The sequence below is a fragment of the Fusarium flagelliforme genome (assembly GCF_020744385.1).
Source record: "Fusarium flagelliforme strain FIESC 12 MPI-CAGE-AA-0113 chromosome Unknown B0J16scaffold_1, whole genome shotgun sequence".
NCBI lineage: Eukaryota > Fungi > Ascomycota > Sordariomycetes > Hypocreales > Nectriaceae > Fusarium > Fusarium flagelliforme.
The window spans coordinates 4,743,745-4,768,106 of record NW_025763503.1 but is presented as its reverse complement, the minus strand read 5'-3'; the positions used below and the strand labels follow the sequence as shown (position 1 = coordinate 4,768,106).

The window sequence follows — 24,362 nt, the reverse complement described above, 5'->3', positions numbered from 1 at the left end:
GTTCCAGGGGTTCTGTCCACTGCCCGTCCACTTCAGGGGTCTTTAGGCTACGCGCGGGTGGCTGCCATGCCCTGAGCTCTGTCCAGTTGGTTCCTGACCCAAGATCTAATATGAGGTGGTCTAGGGTGGTTTTTACGAGTGGAAGGATGGACATTACTCTGTGACTAGACATTCTTTCAATGTCTTGGTCCAAGACGATCTTGGACTAGACTTGTAGAATTACTAGTCTCGCTGCTGAGACACTTCGCAGGAGTCTTCTTGAACGTTGGGCAACATCTGATCCTGCATGCAAACGACCCGCTGCACCCTAAACAAAGCACTACTGTATGCAATGCACGGTAATGCAATGCGAGCCACGACCTGGGTATCTTTCAGAAACCCATATAAAGAATACAAAGCTTCGCTTGCCAGGTAAGCCCCATGTTTCTGGTGGTGAGTCAGTACTGTACAAAGCCCAAAGACAAAAGGTCAAGGGGCGAAATCCCTATTTATGGCTGAGTCTATCAAATCTCCCCGACCGCGTAGAAAACGCGTAAAGGTAGCCAAAATAAACCTGATCTGTTGACTTTTTACCACAAATGATCTAGAGCTGATTCGCCGCCTTGCTTGCTTGGGCAAGCGTACTCTAGACATATCACATGTGGCGGAAAGCCGGTTCAACCAATTCCAGAGTCTGTGATCATTCTTGAATATCGAAAAGACCTAATAATAAATCACAACACGGCTACAACAAGTAAAGTAGGCCAAGTATCTAAAGCATCAGCGTACTATACATATTTACCAGAGTAATTATTTATGCGCTGGCGATATTGCTAGTGCTTGTTCCCTATGAGGAAATGTGACAGATAGATGATGCTACGCTGGGGGACTCAATGATGTGGCATGGCGCTGTTGGTAGAAGCCCAACATCAATAGGGAAGCACGAAACAATATATCAAGTTGATCGCTGATGATTAAAACCGGCTTCTTTCCGATCCGGTCTTATGTCATTAAAAGAAGGCCTTGAGCTGATCATGCCCTATTCGCAATCGCGAATTGGGATAACAGGAAGATAAACTCCTAACCGCTAAAATACATACATGAATCTATGTTTACTGGGCATGTCAAGTCCAGCTCAAGTCGTGTAAACCGTATCGTGGAAGCTTTTCCGGGTATCGTAAAACATATAACTCCAACCCCAATAATTCCACATGGTGTTCAGCTTGAATATCAACCTTCCTCCTCCATACACCATCCAGGTGGTCTAACTCCTCTACGTTCGTATTTGTTGCGCATGACCAATTTCAGATATCTCGACCGCTCTCTCATTTCACCAGCGCTTCGACTGGGGAGCATCTGTCGAAAGTTCTCGTAGTTGGGATCGGACGTGGTCCTGATCAAGCCAAGAAGCTGGTCATCTTCCCAAAAATGCCATCCATGCTTTTGGTAGTACAGCTCCGCCTCCGACTGCTGAGTTGCAGCAGGAGTTGATTGGCTTGTCCTAGAAGGAGCGAGCAGTGATTGCTGGGAAGGCCTCATCCCCAATCGTGGTTCAGTCGGTTTGATATTTTTAATTGAGTCAAGGAAGCGCTGCATCTGACGGTCTTGGCCTTCCCGGCGTCGCTCCTTTTCAGCTTCGCGTTCCTTTCGAATAGCTTCGTCTCTTTGCATGAGTACTTCGGGCGGCACCTGAAGCTTGTCAAGGTCTCTCATGGCTTTCTCAAGCCGTTCTTGGAACACGGTTGTGGCAACGTGGAACATGGCGCGGTTCTCTTTTGCCTTGGTCTCTTTGTCACATTCCCTCCTGGGAGGATGCAGCTCGTACCAGCCATTCACCGTCTGTGAGAGTCTATAAGCCCAACCCGCGGCTCGTTCTAGAGGTTCTAACAGATGCACTGTGAACTCCCCAGTTTGCTGCGAAGCTTTTTCACCTTCTAGTGGAGCTCCGCATCCGGCTTCGAAAGTCGTGTCGAGCATCAGCACCAACATAGGTATAATGCGTCTGTGAAGTTTCGTAACGGATCTAAAGCCAATGCTCACATGCTCTGTGCTGGTCTCACGCATGTTGGCATTTATGTTGGCGATGAATAGATCAATCGACTGACGAAGGTTGCTGATCAAGGCACTAAACTGTGTCGCATGTTCGCGCAGATACTCCAGTTGATCAAGTTTTAGAGATTGCGGAATCCCCTTGCATAAATTGTACATGTCGAAGAGTTGAGCCAGGATTCTTCTTGATAGCACACGGTCGTCCGACTTCACGGCTTCGGCTTGTTCTAGAATATCCCCCGCCCATTGTCTTCTTTTCAACCATCCCGCAAGTGTCATTGCGTACATAAGCTTTTGCACGTATGCGCGTTTCAAGCGGGTGGTGGGTATGGAGGCTTCTGTTTGTGAACCGTCAGGCGGCGCATCGATCACAAGCGAGTCTTCAGCTGGATGTGATGCATCGAACTCTAAGTCAACCTCGGGTTCGTCCTCGCTGGAGTTGAAGTCCCATTGACTTTCGCCTTCACTTTGTTCTTCATTTTGTTCTTCCTCCTGTCGCTCTTCTAGCTGCCGCTGTTTCTCCCGCTGCGGCGTAGCGGTATCAGCTCTTTGTCGACCAGATTGGCTACTTCTTTTTCTGCCTCGATTCGTCTTTCGACTATCTCCAACCGGTGACGCAGATGTCTTCTGTGATCCCTTGCCTAGTGCGATTTGGCTCGGGCGCTCCTCGTCTGATTCAGGATGATCGTATATATTCTTCTCGAACTGGGTATTTCTGGATTCAATTGGCTGTGTTGAATTGATTCCTGAAACCTCTGAGCCATGTCCTGGCAATGGATCTCTGGCGTCATCGTTGGGCTCGACATAGACAGTCTTTTTACTTTGGCGTCTTCCCTTTCGTATTTTAGGCCGTAAGGGTTCTCTTTGAGAAGCATCGGACTGGGAAAGTCGTTGCGCTGACTGAGGTGCCTCTGACTGAATTCGTTCAAGCTGTTGCTGTTCCTGTTCAGCCTCTGTTTCGGCCGAGTTTCCAACTGAACCTTGGCTCTCGTTTTCTTCCCTAGTGGCGGCTACGATCGTTTCTTCAGCATCGGCCTCGTCTGAATGGTCAACATGAGCAACGGCTCTGTTGTCGTCCTCAACAGCATTCTCAACACTTGTGCCGGGTCGAAGCTTCGGAAGCTTGTTTTTCACATCGATAACGCCAAGGCTCTTATTGATTTCATAAAAGAGTTCCCCTGGAGGAGCAGCGTTCTTATCATCAACTTCCTCCTCGACCTCTTGATCTGACTGAAGGGGACCCTCTTCTTCTGCAGGCTCGTTACTACTGCTACGCTGACGTTTGGAGGGCTTCTTCTGGGCAGCAACGATGCTAGAGCGACGCTTTCGTGAGGTATCCGTAGGTAACGCAGCAAGAGGTGCATTCCCTTTATTCGATCGTGTGACTCGGCCTTTGTTTGACGAGGTTTTGTCTTGCGATTTTGTCGGCGCCTTCGATCGTTGGCGTGTTTTTCTCACCGGCACAGTATCATCTTCCTCGATGCTTTGCACAGGAACAGAGGATCTTGTTGAATGTCTTCTGGTTCGTTGTGTGTTTTCAGACTCAGCTGTTAATTCAACAGTCTTAGGTCCGGACCGCAGCCGCGCCATGTTGATCCTTTGTTATCGCGATGCGACAACTCGGCAAGGTTTGACGTGCCGTCGCGGCATGCAGACGATTATAGATAACCAGTCTTACAAGGTTATCAGTAAAGATCTGAAAGTTGAGTTTACGTTTAAAATGGGTGATTGTTGGGGCAACCTAATGAAAGTATCAACAAATGTTGTGAAGTTAACAGCTACCGACCACCAACAAGCGCGTTGCGCAAAGACGTGCTACGGGAAGTGGGGCACGGGTGAAGCTCATCGAGGAAACCAACAAACATCTTAACACTGGAAAGATGTTATAGATCCAATTTATTTGATTTAGGCGGCGAAAGTCTAATGCAAGTTCTATGTTATCGAGATTCACACAATATTTAGGCCATCCTTTTGAAACCCGCTTCTGTCGCTAGCATCCAATAGCTTCTTGAGGGTGCCGATTTAATAGCTAGACATGGCAACTTACTACTAACAGCTGACTAAATTCAACCAACATCATTCGTTTCAGCTTCAACCAAGCTTCATCATCCACTCCAGTCTCCATGTCTTCTTAAAAAGTCATTCTATTTATCAGAACGAAGCACTCTTTTCTGCACACAACCGCACCCCTCCAAGATTCGTGACTGCGGTGTCTCACCATCGTCGATATGACGTCCACTGCCCCTCCAAAGCTCAATGCGCTTGAGGTTTTGGACCTGAGCTCCCCGCCAGCCTTTACCAAACCCTCGAAGCGCATCAACGAAGGCCCCGACGTCGCTCGTTTCCTCACAAGCTTAGCCTACCGGGACATTGGCGTCTTCATTCTCCAGCTCAACCGCTCCTTATGTCCTCGTAACCAATCCTCGTCGCCCCTCCCCCGCACCTTTCCCCTCAACTCGAAGCCGCCGACAACACCATCTGTTCAGACCTTACAAGCTCTCTTGGAAAAGATTGGAAGCTTCATCGATGAAGCGCCACCTGATCCTGGTCCTCGACGATTCGGCAACGTTAGTTTCCGCAAGTGGTATGCTATTTTTGAAGAGCGTTTGGATGCGCTACTTGGAGAGGGGCTTTTAGGGGAAACACTTAAAGTTGGCGATGGCAAGGCGAAAGAGGAAGTCTCGAGCTACCTTCTTGGCGGGTTCGGAAGTGTACAGAGATTGGACTATGGAACCGGGCATGAGCTAAGCTTCGTCGCCTTTCTCGGCTGTCTATGGAAGCTGGGCTTCTTCAAAGATGGTGAGCAAGGTGGTGAAATTGAGCGCGAGATTGTCCTCAAAGTTATTGAGCCGTAAGTTGCTTGCTTGCTACCAAAAGGGTATCTCTGACATTCCTAGATACCTCAACGTCGTAAGGAAACTTATCTTGACGTATACCCTTGAACCTGCTGGTTCCCACGGCGTCTGGGGCCTCGACGATCATTCCTTCATGCCCTACATTTTCGGCTCAGCGCAGCTTACACGACCGATCAACGAGAACGAACCGATGCCTTTGGAGGGATCAGTGAAAGGCGCCCCCAAGCCCAGCGACGTTACCAAAGCTGCCGTGGTTGAGGATCAGCGCCAAGTAAACATGTACTTTTCCGCCGTTGGCTTCATCAACGACGTGAAGAAGGGTCCTTTCTGGGAGCATAGTCCGATCCTTTTCGATATCTCGGGCATTCGCGTCGGCTGGGGCAAGATCAATAAGGGTATGATCAAGATGTTCAATGCTGAAGTCTTGTCTAAATTCCCTGTTGTCCAACACTTCCCATTTGGATCGCTCTTCTCATGGGACATCGATCCAGATGCTACAACACCGACCCAGAGTGTCCACATGGCAAATCAGCCGCCAACCATGGCACCTCCAGCACAATCAGGGGCTGGAACAGCCGCACCTTGGGCTCAAGCTACAAGAATGCCCCCATCATCAGGTCCTGGCATTCCCTATTCTCGTATGCCACCACCAGCATCCAACACAGGGTCACTTGCACGGCCACCTAGAGGCGGACCCGACTCAGGATCTACGAGCGCACAGATCACTGTCACCAAGGCGCCGTGGGCCAGGGACTCATAAGAAAATGAGGTGTACGTCAGGGTGTTAGAAAGATTGGCCGCCGAAAACATAAGAGACGAAATAATTCAGTTACCTTATGCTAGCTTAGACTAGTACTTAGGCTACTTTATTCTGACAGCCTAGACCTTCAAGTACAATCCTTCTGTTACCCACCTGACTGGGCACTAGGAGATGTCAGGCGCATATTACGGGAATTTGATGAGCATGATATAGATAGTCCTTTCAACATTAATTATGGAAAAGCGGGTATAGATCTGAAACAAAGCATCGCAACACTTTTCTCTCGGGGTATCCAGCCAACTGCTAGGAGAAAAGGGAATAGACATGGTCAAGGCAAATTTGCCAGGTCTCAAACAACTAAAGAACACATGCCTCTATGACAACAACTGAACCGCACAGCGCAATCTATACAAGCCACCATACATGTCTGTCGGTGATTGCATAATAGAAATAAGTGCCCTAATTAAGCAGAGGCCACAGGGGCAGGAGCAGGAGGAGCAGGGGTATCCTTCTTCTCTTCTTCTTTGGGAGCTTCAGCGGGAGCTGCAGGAGTGGTATCAGCTGCGGCGGGCGCGGGAGCAGCAGGTGTCTCGATGATGGGGGCAGTTGGCTCAGCCGGGGCAGCGGCCGGGGCGGGTTCCGTCTTGGCAGGCTCGGGAACGGGAGCTGGAGCTTCAGTGGCCGGGGCTGCGTCGGGCTTGGCGGGCTCAGTAGCAGGAGCTATAAAAGTCAATTTAAGCTTTTCGAGCTTGTCTTCTCTTTCAACGTACCAGGTGCAGTCTCCACGGTCTTTGCGGGCTCGGTAGTAGCCGCAGGAGCTTCAGGCTTGACCTCAGTCTCGGGCTTGACCTCCTTAGCAGGCTCGGCCGCAGGAGCAGCGGGAGCAGCTACGGGGGCAGGCTCAGCTGTAGCACATATCTGTTAGTAATGAAGTATATGGAATATCGTGCTGGGTGAGATGTACTGGCTGGCGCAGGAGGAGCGGCCTCGGTCTTGGTAGGCTCGGTAGTGGTAGGCTTAGTCTCGGCGGGCTTGGTCTCGGTGGGCTTCTGCTCAGCTGGCTTGGCTTCTTCCTTGTTATCCTTCTTCTTGAAGGCAGCCTTGAGCTTAGCCTTGAAGTTGTCAAGGGCGTGCAGAGCTGTATAGCGGTTGTCAGAGATGTAGTATAAAGCTGTGTATTCAAAACTTACGAATTCCAGGCATGGTGAGTGTTATGAATTAGAAACCGTGGTTCTCTATGCGTGATGGTCAGCTTATGCTCTCACCGAGCTGCGTAAGCCATGGCAGCAGCTGTATACGAAGCTGGAACATGACTGTCATGAGGATAAAGCTCAGGATAAGCTTCGTCCTGGGTAAGAAGAACATACCAGATGGAGCTTGATGGTTGTATTGTGTTAGAGCAAAGATGGAAAGAAAGTGGAGGATGGAGAAAGGTTAAGGATGAAGATAGCGGCGGGAAGACGGGAGATGAAACGACTCAGCCATGGTAGTCGTGCACGACACATTGTTCAAGGTTGGGCAGGCAGTGGGTGACATCCAATCTCAACGGGACTGAAGCATCCTTGTCCAGGGATTGAGAATCTGAGACGTCCACTGAAAAACAAGCATTTTGCAGCGTCACTAGGGGTGGTGTAAGTGGATCCACCGTAACTGGAAGCGCTGCACCCTTGGATGTAAGTCACGGATAAGATCCAAATTGGAGATTATCAATTATGATTACCCCTGGTTCGTGGAAGGACTGAATAGCAAGGGGCGTTTCGTATTTGACATTGCAGTTCATTCATCTACATTTTCAGTCATGATCATGAAGAGCTGAAACTGAAGAGGATACCTGAAATCTCCAGATCAAGGGGTCCAAAGCCAACCCAGAATAAGAGAGACGTGACCTTGTGACATGTGCACCATTGCCGCTAATATTCAAAGTGCCCTGTTAAACTGACGACAGCGTGCATGTTTAGCCGCTGGCCCACTTCTCATCTCGGAGAAGTGAACCACAGCTGACGTCTCAGTGACAAGCAGGCTTTAGACCCTTTCAAGTCAAGACATAATGTTATTTCGTTTATTTGATGGAATGTTCTTTGAGTCCTTCTACTTGAGTGTCGAGCGTCTATTGACGTTATCACGAGTCTGTACGCTGTGACCTGACTTGGCTGATAACGTGCTTCAGCCATTTGTTCCAGACTCGACGATATAACAAAGCCAGGGATTGAATCCAAGAAAAGCAATGCCCCCACCGGTTAAGCTTTCAATGTTCCGTCACTGCTTTAGTGCTGTGCCACGCCAAATGTCGGACCAATCTGAATTCGACGTCTAATATTGTACAGTGCAAAACTATCTTACAGTATATCCAGTTACAGTTACAGATGAGATGGAATCTTCTTTGGTGCGGTTCTCTCTGTCAACCATTGTTCAACAAGCCGCTCCCCGTTCGGACTCAGCTCCATGCTCGGAGACTCTTCCCCAGCTCGTTCAACCTTTACTCTTCTCTTCTGCTCGTTCTCGTAGAAATCAATATCGTCATCCCATAGACCTCTCTGCTTGAGCTCAACCTTCTCGATACTAGACTGCATCATCTCTGCCAGCTCTTTAGCCTGCATCTCCAGACTGTTTCCCCACTGCCTCCTGAGCCATGGTCTACCAGGCTTGTTCGTGGGCGGCGGCGTAGGAAGAAGGTCGTACAGCAGCAATGTCTCGGGGATCTTGAGCGTCGATGTGCGGGGCGGAAACACCAGTCGTGACCTGCGCGGCGCCTTCATCGGAGGATCATTCTCAGCGTGTGGGTTGGCCAGGAGTTCGATGGCGGTGGACTCTTCTTCCGACAGGTGGTAAGACGACGGGACTTTAATTCCAGGGTTGTGAAAGAAGAGGCTTGGGCTCGCAAAGACGTCGAACAAGTCTGCCGTAGATTGGAAGAACGTCGGCAGCATCTGCTTGAGGTGGTGCATGTACGTTCCCTCGCGAGGCCTGTGGTAGGCTCTGGCGTATTTACTAGGATGATTTACTGGGTGGTCTGGAAAGAACATGGTCCAGTTGTAGATACCATTGTATGACACCAGGCCTCGGACTGCAAAAGGCTTGTGCGGTTGTGACTCTGTGAGCGCAAGAGACGTGGCGAGACTGGCTCCTAGGTGAGATCCATAGACGTAGATATCGCGCCTTTTGAGGCCTTCTGGTGAAAGATTTTCCACTAGCCACTGATAGGCGAAGAAAGTATCATGAACAGGCGTTGGCCAGACATCATCAACAGAGGATGAATTTGCCTCCTCTTGATCAAAGGAGTTCCATCGATAGTTGATGCTAGCGACCGGCTTTCCCTGAAGGAATCTGGGTATTGGAGCTGGCTGGCTGTTGGTTGAAGGGGCGGATGGTAAGTAAATGAAGAGGGGAGAGTTTGGCTGTTCAGCGATATTCATGAGGCTTTATGGAAATCGTTAGTCATAATGTTTTATAGTAATTGAGTTCTGGTGACTAACTCAATGCTCACATAGCCAGCTGAGCCGCATCGCACTCCAACACGCTGATGACTCTGATAGCTGTAAAGCCTCTGTGAGTGTCTAGGCAAAGAGCCGATGAGCCGTTTATGACCAAGGCGACGAAGGGCATGAAAAGGAAGGCATCCTTGCATGCTGCTACCGCATTACTGATGAACAAGAGACACGCCGAAACGTGTCGGTGGGATGCTAAATTCTGGTGTATTAGTTATCGTTGAGGCTGATGGTACTGGGCATGACTTACATGATCCTTGAAGGGAAGAAAGAATGACGCGCAGGGACAGGCTTAATTCTTCAACAAAGCAATAACAAAGCCACGTGAGATCTTGAAACGGTCAACGGCTAAATAAGCATCGTTTAAGTAAAGAGTGACGAGAAGAGAATGATTGGCTGAGGCCTTGATATTCGAAGACTTGTAAGGACACAAGATCGAAGACGGGTGGAAAGAGAAAGACTGATTTGGTTGATGGAGTGGAGATGAAGAGCAATTCCTGTCTCCATGCATGTCATTGGCCCGCCTAACTAAATCGGGATCCCGCAAATAGCGACACGGAGATAAGACTTAATATAAGTCAGTTCAGGTTTCCTTCAAAGAAGTAAACTAGAGATTAGAATTCACCAGAGAATTGATAGTTTGAACCTTCAGCACTAACTATAACTTGCCGTCCCTTCCTAGATCCTGCAGATCCTCCACTAAATCAGAGCCGCCATATCCGCGCCCTATTTCTCTAATGTATCAGCCCTAGATTCTCCAAACGCATGAATGACCCTGCTTGTCTCTGACAGGCCAGACCCTTAGTCAAAAGATCTGATCTGGGAAACTTGGCCTAGCTCGTGATTAAAAAACCCGTTTCCACTGCTACTCCCGCCCTTTAAATACCGTATCTGTGGTACGCGACGTCATGCGCTATCAAGTGATTCCCCATCCATCATGCCAAGGGTTCTTTTACTCTTATTTATTGGGTATCCTAAAACGGTGTAACTATAGTCTATTCATGTCCTCTCTCCTTATTCCTAGGAGAGCCTCAACATAAATACCTTATTTTATGTAATGCCCTGTACTCTTCTACATTCAACGTCACGCTTGTCTCGGCCGCTCTAGGCTGCGTAAATATCCATGGACGACGGCGATCTCGGAGACAATATTCAGGAGGAGACTGAGATTATCGAAGAGACTGTCTCTCATGACAAGCGTATAGAAAATGATCAAGCTCATCTCGCACCAAAGTACGCATATACTCTTGTTGCCACACTCTTCATTCTCATCATCTAACTTGCTTCAGCCGCTGGTGGTTTGCCTCATCGGCATTCCCCATGATCGCCGGCACCCTCGGCCCTGTCGCTTCAGCGTTTAGTATATGCGCTCTCGTTCGACCATGGAGACAACACTTGACTCCCGGACAAGACGTCCAGAATGCCGTCTTTGTTGATGATCCCATCTGGCTCACTGTAATCAACGCCATTCAGCTCGCCATGGCCGTTGTCTCAAACATGTTCCTCCTGCTCAACATGACACGGCGTGTTCGCTTCACTATTGCTCAACCGATTACTATCATCGGCTGGTACATCTCTGCTATTCTTCTTATTGCTCTCCTTGGCTCCGCTGCTGGTCCTTTGTACCAGGGGTTCAAACATCCAACCGAAGAACTCATCTGGTCGCAGGCCTTTTACTACGGCATGTGGGCTGCTATTCTCTACTTTGTTGATGCTTCGCTCATGCTGGTTACTTTCTACGGTGCCTGGACTGGCCATTATAACAAGGACTTTAATCTAACGCCTAGTCAGCGAACACTAATGCTGCAGACCATCATGTTCCTCTTCTACTTACTACTCGGAGCCCTTGTCTTCTCCAATATTGAGGGCTGGAACTACCTCGATGCCGTCTACTGGGCAGATGTTACACTGTTCACCGTCGGATTTGGAGACTACACAGCATCGACCACGCTTGGAAGAGCTCTCATGATGCCGTACGCCTTAGTAGGCGTCATCAGTCTCGGTCTGGTCGTTGGTTCCATCCGGAGTCTTGTTCTCGAGCGAGGCAAACGTCAAGTCGATGCCAGAATGGAGGAGAAGAAACGCAGACGACTAGTTCGGCGTATGACCAGGAAAGGCGAGGATGATATGCTCGAACCTATCCGCGATCCCCAACGGCGTCAATCGACAATGCCTCAGGGCGACGAATCAGACAAGAAACTCCCCGCAACAGAATTCGAGCGTCGAAAGAGTGAATTCGAGCTCATGCGTAAGATCCAGGCTCAGACATCATCTCGACGACGCTGGATGGCCATGGCGATATCAACAAGTACCTGGCTTATCCTGTGGCTGCTGGGTGCCTACGTCTTTGTCAAATGCGAAGAAAACTACCAAGGATGGAATTACTTTGACGGTTTCTACTTCTGTTTTGTCTCTCTCACAACCATCGGATACGGCGATAAGACTCCTGCCTCCAACGCTGGAAAGTCCTTCTTTGTCTTCTGGTCTCTACTTGCATTGCCTACTATGACTGTTCTTATATCCAACGCCGGAGATACGGTTGTCAAGTTCATTCGTGATGGAACACTGCGACTTGGAAATGTCACTATCCTTCCTGGAGAAGAGGGCAGTTTCTCAGACGATCTCAAGTACATCATCCACAGATGCACGCTTGGCTTCGTATTCCGCAACCACGAAGAACCGGCAGTACCTCGAAATATCAAGAAATTACCTTCGGCCCAGGATTCTAGCGGTGATGCCGCTGAAGCTATCACCAACATGAAAGAGGGAGAGGACAGTTCGCGCGGACGACCTCGAGATCCTAAAACTGGGAACGACGATTCATACAGTGAACGACCAGACCACAATCGCAACAACTCAACTTTCACCAGTCGAGTCCGTCGCTCGTTATCTCGTATACGAGATGCCCACGAGGAACTACCGATCGGAACCGACTTCCACTTCCTCCTCATCTCAGAGATCCAAGCTCTCACCAAACATCTCAAATCCCAAAAACCGCACAAATACTCCTTTGAAGAATGGGCATGGTATCTCAAACTCATAGGCGAAGACGAAAGTAGCGCCAATACCCATCGCAAAGCCCTACCAAAACCCAAGAATCACCGTCATCAACACCACCACAACAAAAAAACCGATGATTCCCCCGAAGCAGTGCATGGTAACAATCATGACCAGGAACATAATACGACTTGGTCCTGGGTTGGTAATCGGAGTCCGCTTATGGGGAGTCAGGAAGAGACCGAGTGGATTCTTGATAGGCTTATGGAACGACTTCGTGAGTCCTTGTCGGCTGAAGGGAGGAGACAGACCACGGCTGATGCAAGGAGGGCTCTTGGAGCAGGCCGTCGACGGTCGCCAGATGATACCTACCAGAGGAAACGCGGAGAGGAAAACGTTTAATACCCTATTTACTTATGTATATTTTAGGATTTCATTGTTTTCAACAGTAAAATGACTATCCACGCAAGTGAAATCTCAGTGGGCTCATCGCTTTATTCATTGTTCCTATTCTCTTACACTGGGCTGTCGCTTTTATACAGATCGCTTTTCCCATCGAGTATGCTAGTGCCCTCTTCTCGCAGATGATGCTGAAAACCCAACTCATCATGATAATACAACATGTTGTTACAGGATTACACGCCTAGTTATTGCCTCCAAGGACCAGTCGTCGGTTGCGGCGAATAACCTGGTTCAGCCCCTTCTCCAACTTCTCCGTCTCTCGTCTAGCAATGGCCAGTGCGCCTTCGGCATCCTCGACACTCATCAAGGGCATGCCACCAACACCCATGCCAAAGTTCTTTCCACGCTCCTCGCCCGACATACCTGCTGAGCTGAAATCCTGCATCGCTCGTGCTCCATCCGGAGGGCTATAGATGCCCACTCCAGCCGCGGCATCAGGACCGTAAAAATAGGGAGCAAGGGAGTTAAGGCTCGCAGCAGCCGCATCCTTGGTGGGCGACGCACCCTTGGGGAAACCCATGTTGGTGGCTCCCAGGTTAAGACGAGGCAGCACGTATTGGTTGATGTAGCTAAGCGCGTCCTCCCGCTGGAGCTTCCCGATAGGGTCTTGGGATTGAAGCTGAGCAGTAGTGGGAAAGATGTTGGGACGCCCGTTAGGAACAGCCCTGCCCTTAATCAGGGAGAAAGCTCCGCTTCCAGGTTGATGTCTGGGGGCAATGAATGATCCAGGGTTCTCTGCTGTGCCCGCAATAGCAGCCTGCAGTTCAAGGAAAGCATCTTCTTCCTCTGGGGTCAGGCCACGAATGCAGTCCCCATTGGGAGTAATGAGCATACGGCTGCCATCGACATGGAATTGTTTGCGGACAGGTTTACCTGCACGCAGTGCCGCAAGATCGTCGTCCTGAATCTCTCCACACTTGCAAGAGCAGTCCTTACAGTGCTCAGCCTTGTTGGCGTTGCTGTTGGCAGAACTGTAATCAGTACGAGATGAGCCACCAGCAATAGGCTTAAAGAGTTGCAGCTTGTCCACACTGGAAGCCCAGAGAGTATTCTTGATTTCAGCAAAGACAGACGCGGGACCAGGTCCTTGCTTCTCGGGAGTTTCTTGGACTTCAGGGGTTGTTTCCTTGACGGGTGATGGGGGTTGAGGAGCAGGCTCAGGTTCGATCTCTTTGGCTTTTCCCTTGGCCTTTGCTGCCTTCTTTTGAGCAGTCTTGCTCTTAGCGGGCTTCTCTTCCGGCTCTCGTTCGGGTTCCTTAGTGGGTTCTGGCTGAGAAGGCTCAGGACTGGGGGTATCAAGTTTGACAGGCTCTTGCACGGCCGGGGTGGCATCAGATTGAGGTGTCTTGGCAGGCTTTTCCTTCTTCTGCTTCTTCTTTCGTCCAAGAATCGGAGCATGGACTTCTGGCTCAACTTTAGGCGCTTCGGCAATCATCTTGGTCTCCTGTTTCAAGACGTCCTTGCGAGCCTTTCGTTGCTGGCTCTTTGTTGTGGTTCTCACTGCAGCAGATCCGATCCTACTGGGAGGTGGGGAGCTCGCACGAGAGTGTGTGACAGAGGCGGAGACTACCGAGGCGTTGTCACTAACAGCCTCACTGCTTGCCGGTGTGTCTGGTCTGTAGCTAGCAGATACACCTCGTGATGTTCCTGACAGAGCAACGGATGCCATAGTCAGAGCAGGGGATGCGGGAGGAGGTGCTTCTGTCTTAGGAGTGGCAATAACCCGCAGTGTCTTCGGCCCTGTTCGTGTAACAGGAGATGGGGTCACAGTTGATGAAGGTGCAGGCAATGGGGGGAACGCGGCTGCGTTTTCAGGGGTGGGCTTCTCAGTCGTTGCAGGTGACTCGCTAGACTTGGGTGCAATATGCTTTTCGACGTGAGTGTTGACAGAAATAGGCTTCTTCTCGGCCGTTTTGGTAGACTGGGTAGGCTTTGGCGACTCCTGAACCTTCGTCTCTTGTGGCTTGGTTTCTTGCACTTTAGTGTCTTTAGCCTTTGCGCCTTGAGCCTTCTCATATTGAGGTTTCGACTCTTCGCCTGAGCTGCTCTCCTTACTAGCGCCCGCCTTGGCCATCATTCTATCCACGATTCTTTCAGCATTGCGCTTAGCCTTTGGAGTGGGCTTGGACGTTGGCGTTGCAGGTCGGCTCTTGCTCTTGAGTGTATCCAGAGCTGGGAAATCCTCGTCCTGCAAGGATATTCCCTTGGGCTGCTTTGGTTGTGACTCGGTCGCAACTTCTTTCGAAAGCCCGCTCTCGGCTGCTGAAGACTTCAAGGTCTTCTTTACTTCTGAGACGGGCGTTGCCGGCTTTGACTTCATGGGTGACTGATCTGGAGTCAAAGCACCTTGTGACAGACCAGGGGGTGGCATCTTAGGCAACGCTGGTACAAGATTGCTCAATCTTCCATGGCTGGCGGTAGAAGGGGGTCTTGAGATGGGTGGAAGTCCGGGGGGTAGTGCCAAGCCGGGAGGGACCGATTGGCGGCCTTCAAATCCGATTGCAGGGAGAATAGGATAGTCGGAAACCAACGCATCGACAGAGTTCGTAGCCTCGTCCAAAGACGGGAGCTCATCATCTGAACGATAGTTAGCATAGGCTCAGTCACTCGTTATGAACGCAACAAAAGCAAAGCATAACTACACTACGACAACACCACCCCATTTATATACAAGATTTCGGGGACAGGGTCATGCTACGGCGAGCACCATCGTCTTCCACAGGGGGACGAGGACAAGAGGCGATTTGGAGAGAATAGAAGGGTATTGCTATTTCTGACCAATATTACCGCCAAACCTAGGCGGCTGGTTCGACGTTGTTAACATACATAGGGGGCTTGTGGAAGACGATGATGGCTTGCCTGACGTGAACCCCCATACACAGTCGCTCAAGGACTGGCAAGAGTCGGATTGCAAAGACTTGAGATATTCTCATGTCGCCCTCCGTTTTCCCAAAAAAGAAAAAATGACGCCTGATGCAAAGCTGACCTCCCTGAGCTGCGTTGACATTGCGAATGTCTGCTGAATCATAAATGCGTTTGAAACTCGTGTCCCCCTGATGAAGATAGTAGGCACCTTTTTAGCCTTGACCTGATTTCCGAAAAACGCCCCCCTTTTGTGCATAAAGAGAAAAAAGTCGAAGACGGGAGGTCGCCAAGCATTCAGTCTCCCAATCTGAAACTCCAGACAAAATCAAAACTACCATCTTCCACCGTAATTGTTGTTATACATCATATTATGATTGTACCCACCTTGGCTCTGACCACCAAACAAGCCCTGTCCGACTCCAGCGCTGCCTTGTGACTGGTGCTGCATTCGCGCCTGCAAGATACTCGGGTCTGCAAGATCTACTAAGCCACTCCCCCCCGAGGAGGAAGTGTTAGCATGTCTGTGCTTCTTCCCCTTCTTCTTCTGCTTGGAGTTCATGTCTTGGTATGCACTAGGTGTACCACCGTAGAGCGACGGCAGGAGTCCAGGAGCAGGAGCTGGGGTGGAGGTAGAGGATGGTGGGTACTGGTTTGAAAAAGAAGAAATCATGAACTCACGCTTTCCCGCATCGTGGGACTGGTTGTTGCCAGCCCGACTGCGGCCGATTAAACTTTGAAGGAGCTCATTCGAGTTGTCCTTGGGCGCACCGAAGCCCTGTCCACCAAACTGACCAAACATGTTGGGAGGAGTGCCAGTTGACTTGAGGCCGGGAGGAGGTCCAGGCATCGAGGCACCATAGAACTGGTTGCTGCCCTGCGATTGAAAGGTGTTGGGCATCATGGAAGATTGCTGGGCCATGATGCGAGGATTGGCGGAAACCTTGACATTGGCCGTAGAGCTAGCATTGTCATTGGCAAAGCTGAATCTCGACGACTGACGGTTGTGGCCTTGACCCTGGCTCTGGTTTTGGTTCTGGAAAGCATTGCTTTGGTTAGCAATACCAGGTGGTGCATCGGCAAAGCCGCTCTGAGATCGAAGGAACAACTGCTGAGGTGTCATAGACCGAGAGCCAGGATTGCCCGCACTTTGACCAAAGGGCGATGCTCCAGTAAGCGCAGGTCCAAATAAGCCATCAGTGGAAAGTCGTTGAATAGGAGGCTGGGTGCTGCCTCGGCGGTCGAAACCTCTGTTGTCGTTAGAGACGTCGCGGTCCTCGGGTTCACCTCCCAAAGCAAGACTGCCACCGGTTTCGGGTTCTCCTTCGGATGGCTCGCGGGCCTCAGGGCGCTCTTCCTGTTCACCACTCAAACGCGAATCCTCCTCCTCGCGCATAGCTCTGCGCTTCTCACCTCCACGAGGATCAAACAAAGGCGGGTATTGATCTGCTCCAGCATCAGAGAACACTGGCCAGGGGCAGTTCTGCAATGTCTTGAGAATTTCCCTGATGCCACTTTCAGCGAAGGTCTTGGATGGTGCGGGTGACTCGGATGCCGTAGAACGGGAATTAGAGGGTCCAGCCACTGGCTCCTCCGGCTGGGGCTCCTCTTCCTCCAGCTCTTCTTCCTCTTCTTCCTCGACGGCTTCTTCTGGCACCGGCTCGGCAGTTACAGGCTGAGCCATCGAGATAGCAGGGCTTGACGCAGCACCACTAGTGGCAAGACTACCCCTACGGCTCCTCTGGGGGTTACGTGCCCAGTTAGCTGAGGAAGGCAATGCTGACCCATCGGCACCGTTCTCGGAGCCCTCTTTACTAATGGAGCGGGTCATAGGATGAGATACGACCGGCGGCGGCGTAGGGTGAGGAGCTTGTTGTCGAGAAGCGGACCGCGAGCCACCTCCAGGAAGGGGTCTTTGGGAGGCAATGCTGTTCATCGAAGAAAGGTCTTGTCGAGAATAGCTGTCCTCTTCGTCGCCTTGCTCGTGCAAGAACATACAGCCGGGGTTGCTGCACTTTTCGTTTTTAAGCCAGGCTGAGCAGTATTTCGTCGTGCCATGTTGGGCTTTGAGCACTCGGTCGCCGTTCTGTGACCCGTGCACAGCTGTAATACAACGCGTGGCTTCTTCCGGACGTTCGAAGGTAACGTAAATGCCTAGTGACTGGTGCTGGCCATCCGAGCTCTTTCGATTGCTAATCGAAATCTTTTGGATGTTGCCATACTGGCCAAAGAACTCGGGCTTTCGCAACGTCTTGAGTAGTTCGTCTTCGCGCACAGTCGGAGCGAGACCGGTGATATAAACCAAATTCTTTTGGACAACGCGTACGCCGATGAGGTTCTTTCGGTTTTCTTTCTCTGCTTCTCGCTTTTGCAGCTCTTTTTGTCGCTGATCAGTAGCCCGCTTCTTTTGGTTCTTTTGTATGTTGGCACGGAACTCCGCAACTCTGAGGGGTTCGTTAGCATGGCAACGTGGCAAGGAGGGACCATCATACTCTTCCTGCGTAACAACTTTCCACTGTATTGTCTTCTCGTCGTAAGGTCGTCGGCAAGCGGGGCATAGGCCGTTCATGTTATTCTTTATGTTGTTGAAACAGAACTGGCACACCTATAGCTCCATGGTTAGTTAAACGTGGCCGCAACGTCAGCTGCAGCTGAGAGATTGTTGTATTAGTGTCGTACCTGGTAGCCGCAAGGACATGGTCGGAAGTTCCTGTCTGAGAGATCGAACTCCTCGATGCAGAGAGGGCTGTCAAGATGTCAGCTTCGGGCACCTAACATTACTCAAGGAGCAGTGCGCAGAGAGCACCAAAACCCCGAGCGAGCGGTGGAACATACCAGGTATCCTCCTCCTCCTCTATGAATGAATCTTGGGGCGCCATGGTGATAACGTGTGATTATTTCGAAAGGTAGTAAAATGGGAAGATCAAAATACGATGGGCAGAAATGGAAATGTGAGTACAAGGAGAGGAACGGTGTTTGGTATGCATCCAAGGCTGCGGGAAAGTGAAAGATGGAAAACCAAGCTAAGCAATATTGAGCTAGCGCCACAGCAGTATCACGTGCTATGATACACCGTCATCGAATCCGGGGCAATCTGGAGCTCTGATAGGTGAGTACCTCTTATCAGCCACTAGTGGGGTGCACAGAAAGGTAAATCAGTATCGTCGGCTGAACAACGGCAATTCTGTTTCACTGTTCTGCCGCTAAGATTCTCGAGCCAATGCTCGCGGCATCATTACCAACACCATAAGGTATTTCGTCGACGACCTCCTCCATCGTCAATTGGCCTTGAATTGTCACACAACCGGCCATGGCGACCAGCATTTCTCGAAGCCGGGCTTTGGCCTCAGCTCTACGACCCGCGAAGCCTTCCGTCCAGGTCCGCAACGATCAAGCAATCCGCTGCTTGTCCAACACGGCTCGTCAATATGTCGCAATGCCCAAGGAAAGCCCCAACCTGCGAAAGGCCCCTCGCGATCATATCGGCTCCCTCAAGGCCCCAATCGTCAACCCTGCCGACAAGTACCAGAGCAAGTCTGACAACATGCACCGTTATGGTGCCTGGTTGATGGGCTGCCTTCCCAAGTACATCCAGCAGTTCTCCGTCTGGAAGGACGAGCTCACCATCTACATCTCTCCCTCGGGTGTCTACCCTGTCTTCAGCTTCCTCAAGTGTTAGTATGATGCCAATTGATGGCAGAACGTTTACTAAAACTTGACAGACAACACTGCTGCTGAGTTCACCCAGGTCAGCACAGTTACTGCTGCCGATTACCCCACGCGCGAACACCGATTCGAAATTGTCTACAACCTTCTCTCGGTCCGCCACAACTCCCGAATCCGCGTCAAGACCTACGCCGATGAGGCTTCTCCTGTCCCCAGTATCACCGGACTGTTTGACGGTGCCAACTGGTACGAGCGAGAGGTGTACGACCTTTACGGTGTCTTCTTTGCTGGTCACCCCGATCTCCGACGAATCATGACTGACTACGGTTTCGAGGGTCACCCTCTGCGCAAGGACTTCCCCTTGACTGGTTACACTGAAATTCGATACGACGAGGAGAAGAAGCGTATCGTCACCGAGCCTCTGGAGCTCACCCAGGCCTTCCGTAACTTTGAGGGTGGTTCCAGCGCTTGGGAGCCTGTTGGAGCCGGACAGGACCGCACACCCGAGTCATTCAAGCTGCCAACACCCAAGCCTGAGGAGAAGACGGAGGAGAAGAAATAAAAGAGTTCACTCCAAGCTGTATAAGATGTCATTTGTTAGAAATATTACTTTGCTTAGCATCCGACTATCCCGCCCGTGGTGCAGTCGTCATCTGTAGTGTCAACTCGGGATACGCAATACGCTAATCTAGTTACATACATATTCCACAAGGTGTGGACGCGGGTGTTGCACATCATGCTGGCTGACAATGCCGAGGAATGCGACTGATGATGGCGTTACATATTATGGTCCAGGGACCCGTCATGTACCTGTGTGCGGGCAAATAATTGATTGGTACTACGTTAGGAAGCGAAGCTGACAATCATAGACTGATTTGCCATCACTATGTTTTGATGGGAGCACCACATGTCAGCTTTCATCATGTCGTTGTATGCGGCCGTTCGATAGATTCGTGTATACCCCTCCACATATGGGTCCATCGATCTACTAGTATACCTAAGTTATATAGACCTGCGGCCTCCGCCTTTCATAATTTCATTTCCTCTGCTCTCATTATCAATCAATACCTTGTAATATTTGATTTCTTTTTGGTATTTTATTTTCATTTATACCACGATTTTAGAAACGGTATCTAATCAACACTGTCGTTTCTCCCATCATGTCAAGCCCGATCAGCCAAAACAACAACATTCTCAAGTCGAGAAGAACATCTTCAACAGTATCAAACGAAAGTACTCTCAGCAACCACGAAGTCGAATACCTGGCCCTTCGAGATGAAAACTTGTGCTACGAAGACGATGCTGATTTTCATGTCTTCATCGATGCCATGGACCGCGTCGACGAGCTCGTCACAGAAATGACAGCTCAGGGGGGACGAAGACATTCAATGAGTCGCGTATTCAGTGGATTCAAACTACGACGAGGAAGCCAGGTCCAGGATCGACAGCAAGGCTAGACTAAAGTCAAAATCTAGTGCAATTGGCGTTCGCCTTGTGATAAAGCCGCTCTAGCCGTTAACTATAGCCATTGGATATTGGCTTTTTGGGGCTTGAGATGATATCACAACGAGGAAAGGGGTATGTGAAGAATAAGGCGGATTTGCATTGGGAAATTATGTTTTCCTTCGGGCGCGAGTAATGAGGTCTGTGTGTTTTCGCTTCTACAGTATCATATCATACTATCATTTTTTTGGGTCGACGGAGAAAGGTCCCGTTCGTTAGACTTGGCCGGTATAAGCCTCAACTTTAAACTAAATATGCGCAGAATTACATTCCTTACAATACCCATGATGGCCTTTTCAGGGAAATTGATCAACATTTTTCTCGGATTCTTATAGTTTGACAGTTGCCAAGCCAAGCCAAAAGGTTTAAAAACGTTGATGGTGACGAATCCTGGACATGTTTTCCCGAGCCTTGGCTCCCAGCCATTGACGCCCCAACGTTGACATACAATGAGAGATCTCAGGTTGCTAGCAAGGAGTAAAGCAGACGGAAGGTACCGCATATTGCAATCTGGGTGGACGTTATTCCCGAAAGCAAGGAACTCACCAAATACAGTCCGTACCTTACATAGTAAACTACTCAGTAGGGGCAAGCTGAACCTTGGCGGTTTGTGACTGACAGAGCCGCAACAGACGTCTGGATTCTCGAATGCATTTATTTGTCGTTTTTGGTGACAATACGTTTCTGCTTGTCGGGTGGTTCGTGGAATAGTGTCTTGATGCTCAAGCTGGTTCACGTGAAAGTAGTCTCGCCAATCCGATTAAGCCATGACCATATATCGTGCATCAGTAGAATGGAAGTTAAGACAGAATCTTTCCTTTTTATACAATTTTGTGTTTTATTCAGATCCTTTATTAAAGACATCCGTGGTCTAAAAGATAGCTGGTTCTGGGAGACTCGGGCGATTAACACCATGTTCTGGAATCAGGCTGTCTGCCATCACACCTGTGGCCTGCAACTCTCTCCTTTCGACCTCGGTGAATGTCATCAATGTCTAGTATAAAGAGAACTTGTTTGCTTATAGACAGAAGTTGTTCGAGTGTGGTGCATATATTCGATGGAATATGCAGTTGGTGTGTATGACTTCTTCATGTACTACACACGATACCAGAGCCTGATTCTATGGGTAGTCTCACAACCCCCGAATTCTGCCTTGCCAAGTAAACTCATAAGCAGAAGCATATCCCTCCCTCATTTCTATCTCGTACTTTTGTTGTTCATACTAACAAAATACGTCAAGATGTCGCGTAACGACTTGGAGGTGTCTAGCCTGGTCTCTAGCCTGGTCTCTACCCTTGTAGATGAAGACCCTCCACGATCCGAAGTATGCGAGCTCTGTTCCGACTTCTCTGCCCATTCTAAAGATTTTATCCAGGAGGTTGAGTTTATGAGCCAAAACTTCGATGCTTCGACGCACCACTTCAATCGTCCTTCTATAGACGGTTTGGAAACTCCATCGTCAGACACTCAGCAACTCAGAACGACCCAAGAAAGCATTTATTGCGAGCAAACTGTCTACCATGGGACATCTTGCTCTGTATCATCTGCCAGCTACTTCGATCACATTGGCACTAGTTTGCTTGTATAGTCCATATTCGCTGGGGACACCTCGACAACGAGCAGCTAAACCTCCTACAATTTGCGGCCAAAGGCCATGAGACGCTCATCTTGGTGTCTTTAACATATATATTGATGCATCGAATACGTTATGGACTTTTGCTAGACGATGGTGGCGCTCCACTTGGGTTTCTCTCGGCATCATTCAACATCGGCTCTCCAATCCAGCATTTCTTCAGCTGGGAACTATGGGTTCCGCTACTACGATCGAGGGCAAAATTAAAGCACACCAAGAGTGGTACTCATATGATGAGATTGGCTATCATCATTGCTATCATCCTCTCTGTTTCAATCGCACCTCTCTCTGCCATAGCGATCATCCCTCGGGCCGGACTGTGGCAAATCCACAAGCCCATAGGACTGGGCAACGAGACCATATATTACTTCATATCACAGTGGGAAACGAGTTTTGACACGGAAGCTGACTTTTATAGCCATCGAACTCCTTACACAACCTTGGCTGAAATCCTGAGAATATTGCAGCCTGTAATTAGTGACCCTCCCACGACTAACAATTTAAGCAGCACCCGACACATCACCAATATATCTTTCTCTGAAACATATGGTTTACTTGTCTCTCTGACCATGGACCTTCCTCAGCTAAATCGCATTAATACGAGCTCCGTCACAATCGCAACATGTCCAATGGATGGAGTGGCCGAAACAATCGACCGTCCTTGGGACGGCGAGATTCTGATAAAGATTTCCTCACAACGTCCCAGCAGAAGTCCCTTGACAACACTTCAGACAGTTGGGATCCGATAAATGAGTCTACCAAAGCAGACTGATGGAAGAAATTCTATGCAGCACCAACCAGTCGATGGAAACAACCTATTGTTCTTGTTGAGTGTGCAGACAATCACATATTCGGAGATGCCGTTACATTTCAATTTAGCACCGGCATATCTGATAATGAAGTCTCCTTGAACGGAAGACACGACAATGACTTCAAAAGGTTTCTTCGAGGTGCTCGACACAACGAAGGTGTACGTCCTGAGGTTGGACACCTATTTTCGGATCCATCAGACAGCTTCGGGTCTCCCCCTAGTGCATCTATACTGTTTCTTCCGTTTCTAGCTTCTGATATTGGAGAGTTCGAACTTGTCTTCTGTCGAATATATTCTCGAAGGGTCGAGGCTGATATATGGCTCGAACAAGGCAAACCTAGCATGCAGACTCATATGGACTCCCCCTTATTTGACATAGAAGCGCATTTTGGCAATACCCATTCTTGCGGAGGCCCTATCAAGTTCAGTAAAAAGTGGCTCAACTCTGTAACATGAGTCCGACGATCCCACGATACCAAATAATCCCTACAAAGCTATCATCGACTTTTGTTCGTCACTAGATATGGACGCCACTCTACTTCCATGTCTTTCTATATGCCTATCGGTTTACTTCACACATAGCTTATCCAGTATGGGTCCTCTCCGATCGTACCCTAAAGATCGAATCCACGATAATAGTGATCATTCAGAAAACACTCTCCAGTTGTACCACGAGGATCAAACCTACAATAGTATTGATCATCCTACCTCAGAAAGCATTATCGTTCACCGAGAATATTTTATCAACGGATATGGCTATAGCTGGCATAGAAGCCGCACAATCTACTTGGCGTTCTCAGTCTTGTTACTACATGTTCTCATCGTCCTTGTCCATGTGGCAACAGTCCTATGGTCCCGCCATCCATGGCACAGCTCAAGTTGGAGTAGCTTTGGGCAGATGATGGTATTGGCATTACGCTCTACAGCTCTAGAGGGTTTGGGAAGCGTCGGTGCAGGCGTCTCGAGTTCTGGAACGTGGAACAAATCTGTCTCGGTCAAAGTGGTTGACGCCGAGGGTCGCTTGGAGATGATACTCCAGGACGAAAAGGGGGCTGTTTCGCAGAATCAGGAAGTTGACAGTGGAGCTGAAGAAGCAGGTCGCGATACAGGTCTATCTTTTGCACGACCTGGTGTCAAGTATCATTAATGGCATTAACTCAGTATTCTTGTATGAGCAAGGCAGTGAAGATCTGTTTTTGGGCACGATTGCTATAATTAGACACAAGACTATTTTGTATTACATTTATTGATTTTCAGTATTCCTCCTGATATCGTACTCCGGCAGTTCTATCTCTATGAA

The 24,362-nt window shown here is 49.5% G+C and overlaps 11 protein-coding genes across 11 annotated transcripts; 6 read left to right on the top strand and 5 right to left on the bottom strand.

Moving 5' to 3' along the window:
• Nucleotides 1–714: 714 nt before the first annotated feature.
• B0J16DRAFT_329235 (uncharacterized protein) lies at nucleotides 715–3,938 on the bottom strand. Its single transcript, XM_046126306.1, has one exon. The coding sequence runs from the start codon at nucleotides 3,616–3,618 to the stop codon at nucleotides 1,210–1,212; it is 2,409 nt and encodes an 802-aa protein (XP_045989489.1). The 5' UTR covers nucleotides 3,619–3,938; the 3' UTR covers nucleotides 715–1,209.
• An 8-nt stretch (nucleotides 3,939–3,946) lies between these two features.
• On the top strand, nucleotides 3,947–5,873 carry B0J16DRAFT_29209 (rotamase PTPA-1). The gene is made up of 2 exons (XM_046124312.1): nucleotides 3,947–4,879; nucleotides 4,926–5,873. The coding sequence occupies exons 1-2, from the start codon at nucleotides 4,257–4,259 to the stop codon at nucleotides 5,641–5,643; spliced, it is 1,341 nt and encodes a 446-aa protein (XP_045989488.1). The 5' UTR covers nucleotides 3,947–4,256; the 3' UTR covers nucleotides 5,644–5,873.
• A 233-nt stretch (nucleotides 5,874–6,106) lies between these two features.
• On the bottom strand, nucleotides 6,107–6,846 carry B0J16DRAFT_378290 (uncharacterized protein; the record flags this gene model as incomplete). Its single annotated transcript, XM_046130914.1, has 4 exons — nucleotides 6,107–6,363; nucleotides 6,414–6,548; nucleotides 6,608–6,781; nucleotides 6,834–6,846. The coding sequence occupies 4 exons, from the start codon at nucleotides 6,844–6,846 to the stop codon at nucleotides 6,107–6,109; spliced, it is 579 nt and encodes a 192-aa protein (XP_045989487.1).
• Nucleotides 6,847–8,000: 1,154 nt separating this feature from the next.
• Nucleotides 8,001–9,268, bottom strand: B0J16DRAFT_352612 (uncharacterized protein; the record flags this gene model as incomplete). The annotated part of the gene is made up of 2 exons (XM_046129266.1): nucleotides 8,001–9,060; nucleotides 9,117–9,268. The coding sequence occupies 2 exons, from the start codon at nucleotides 9,266–9,268 to the stop codon at nucleotides 8,001–8,003; spliced, it is 1,212 nt and encodes a 403-aa protein (XP_045989486.1).
• Nucleotides 9,269–10,098: 830 nt separating this feature from the next.
• On the top strand, nucleotides 10,099–12,648 carry B0J16DRAFT_29171 (uncharacterized protein). Its single transcript, XM_046124295.1, has 2 exons — nucleotides 10,099–10,361; nucleotides 10,418–12,648. The coding sequence occupies exons 1-2, from the start codon at nucleotides 10,252–10,254 to the stop codon at nucleotides 12,525–12,527; spliced, it is 2,220 nt and encodes a 739-aa protein (XP_045989485.1). The 5' UTR covers nucleotides 10,099–10,251; the 3' UTR covers nucleotides 12,528–12,648.
• Nucleotides 12,649–12,768: 120 nt separating this feature from the next.
• Nucleotides 12,769–18,328, bottom strand: B0J16DRAFT_257443 (uncharacterized protein; the record flags this gene model as incomplete). Its single annotated transcript, XM_046123148.1, has 7 exons — nucleotides 12,769–15,164; nucleotides 15,574–15,629; nucleotides 15,815–16,070; nucleotides 16,131–17,893; nucleotides 17,942–18,024; nucleotides 18,129–18,195; nucleotides 18,285–18,328. 7 exons carry the CDS (start codon nucleotides 18,326–18,328, stop codon nucleotides 12,769–12,771), a joined length of 4,665 nt encoding a protein of 1,554 aa, XP_045989484.1.
• Nucleotides 18,329–18,578: 250 nt separating this feature from the next.
• Nucleotides 18,579–20,162, top strand: B0J16DRAFT_329226 (uncharacterized protein). The gene is made up of 2 exons (XM_046126305.1): nucleotides 18,579–19,123; nucleotides 19,172–20,162. The coding sequence occupies exons 1-2, from the start codon at nucleotides 18,760–18,762 to the stop codon at nucleotides 19,675–19,677; spliced, it is 870 nt and encodes a 289-aa protein (XP_045989483.1). The 5' UTR covers nucleotides 18,579–18,759; the 3' UTR covers nucleotides 19,678–20,162.
• Nucleotides 20,163–20,933, top strand: B0J16DRAFT_329225 (uncharacterized protein). Its single transcript, XM_046126304.1, has one exon. It carries the CDS (start codon nucleotides 20,276–20,278, stop codon nucleotides 20,570–20,572), a length of 297 nt encoding a protein of 98 aa, XP_045989482.1. The 5' UTR covers nucleotides 20,163–20,275; the 3' UTR covers nucleotides 20,573–20,933.
• B0J16DRAFT_29128 (uncharacterized protein) lies at nucleotides 20,679–21,228 on the bottom strand. Its single transcript, XM_046124280.1, has one exon. It carries the CDS (start codon nucleotides 21,118–21,120, stop codon nucleotides 20,785–20,787), a length of 336 nt encoding a protein of 111 aa, XP_045989481.1. The 5' UTR covers nucleotides 21,121–21,228; the 3' UTR covers nucleotides 20,679–20,784.
• A 616-nt stretch (nucleotides 21,229–21,844) lies between these two features.
• Nucleotides 21,845–23,061, top strand: B0J16DRAFT_29115 (uncharacterized protein). Its single transcript, XM_046124273.1, has 2 exons — nucleotides 21,845–21,942; nucleotides 21,994–23,061. Exon 2 carries the CDS (start codon nucleotides 22,311–22,313, stop codon nucleotides 22,998–23,000), a length of 690 nt encoding a protein of 229 aa, XP_045989480.1. The 5' UTR covers nucleotides 21,845–21,942; nucleotides 21,994–22,310; the 3' UTR covers nucleotides 23,001–23,061.
• Nucleotides 23,062–23,292: 231 nt separating this feature from the next.
• Nucleotides 23,293–24,307, top strand: B0J16DRAFT_29106 (uncharacterized protein). The gene has a single exon (XM_046124271.1). The coding sequence runs from the start codon at nucleotides 23,586–23,588 to the stop codon at nucleotides 24,207–24,209; it is 624 nt and encodes a 207-aa protein (XP_045989479.1). The 5' UTR covers nucleotides 23,293–23,585; the 3' UTR covers nucleotides 24,210–24,307.
• Nucleotides 24,308–24,362: the final 55 nt, after the last annotated feature.

Excerpts from the sequence above, each read along its gene's own strand:
- B0J16DRAFT_329225 (XM_046126304.1), top strand. The coding sequence starts at position 20,276 with ATGTCAAGCCCGATCAGCCAAAACAACAACATTCTCAAGTCGAGAAGA.
- B0J16DRAFT_29115 (XM_046124273.1), top strand. The coding sequence starts at position 22,311 with ATGCATCGAATACGTTATGGACTTTTGCTAGACGATGGTGGCGCTCCA.
- B0J16DRAFT_29209 (XM_046124312.1), top strand. The coding sequence starts at position 4,257 with ATGACGTCCACTGCCCCTCCAAAGCTCAATGCGCTTGAGGTTTTGGAC. Across the intron at positions 4,880-4,925 it reads GTCCTCAAAGTTATTGAGCC|ATACCTCAACGTCGTAAGGA; the intron begins GTAAGTTGCTTG and ends TGACATTCCTAG.
- B0J16DRAFT_329226 (XM_046126305.1), top strand. The coding sequence starts at position 18,760 with ATGGCGACCAGCATTTCTCGAAGCCGGGCTTTGGCCTCAGCTCTACGA. Across the intron at positions 19,124-19,171 it reads TGTCTTCAGCTTCCTCAAGT|ACAACACTGCTGCTGAGTTC; the intron begins GTTAGTATGATG and ends AAAACTTGACAG.
- B0J16DRAFT_29171 (XM_046124295.1), top strand. The coding sequence starts at position 10,252 with ATGGACGACGGCGATCTCGGAGACAATATTCAGGAGGAGACTGAGATT. Across the intron at positions 10,362-10,417 it reads CAAGCTCATCTCGCACCAAA|CCGCTGGTGGTTTGCCTCAT; the intron begins GTACGCATATAC and ends AACTTGCTTCAG.
- B0J16DRAFT_29106 (XM_046124271.1), top strand. The coding sequence starts at position 23,586 with ATGGACGCCACTCTACTTCCATGTCTTTCTATATGCCTATCGGTTTAC.
- B0J16DRAFT_329235 (XM_046126306.1), bottom strand. The coding sequence starts at position 3,618 with ATGGCGCGGCTGCGGTCCGGACCTAAGACTGTTGAATTAACAGCTGAG.
- B0J16DRAFT_29128 (XM_046124280.1), bottom strand. The coding sequence starts at position 21,120 with ATGCGGTACCTTCCGTCTGCTTTACTCCTTGCTAGCAACCTGAGATCT.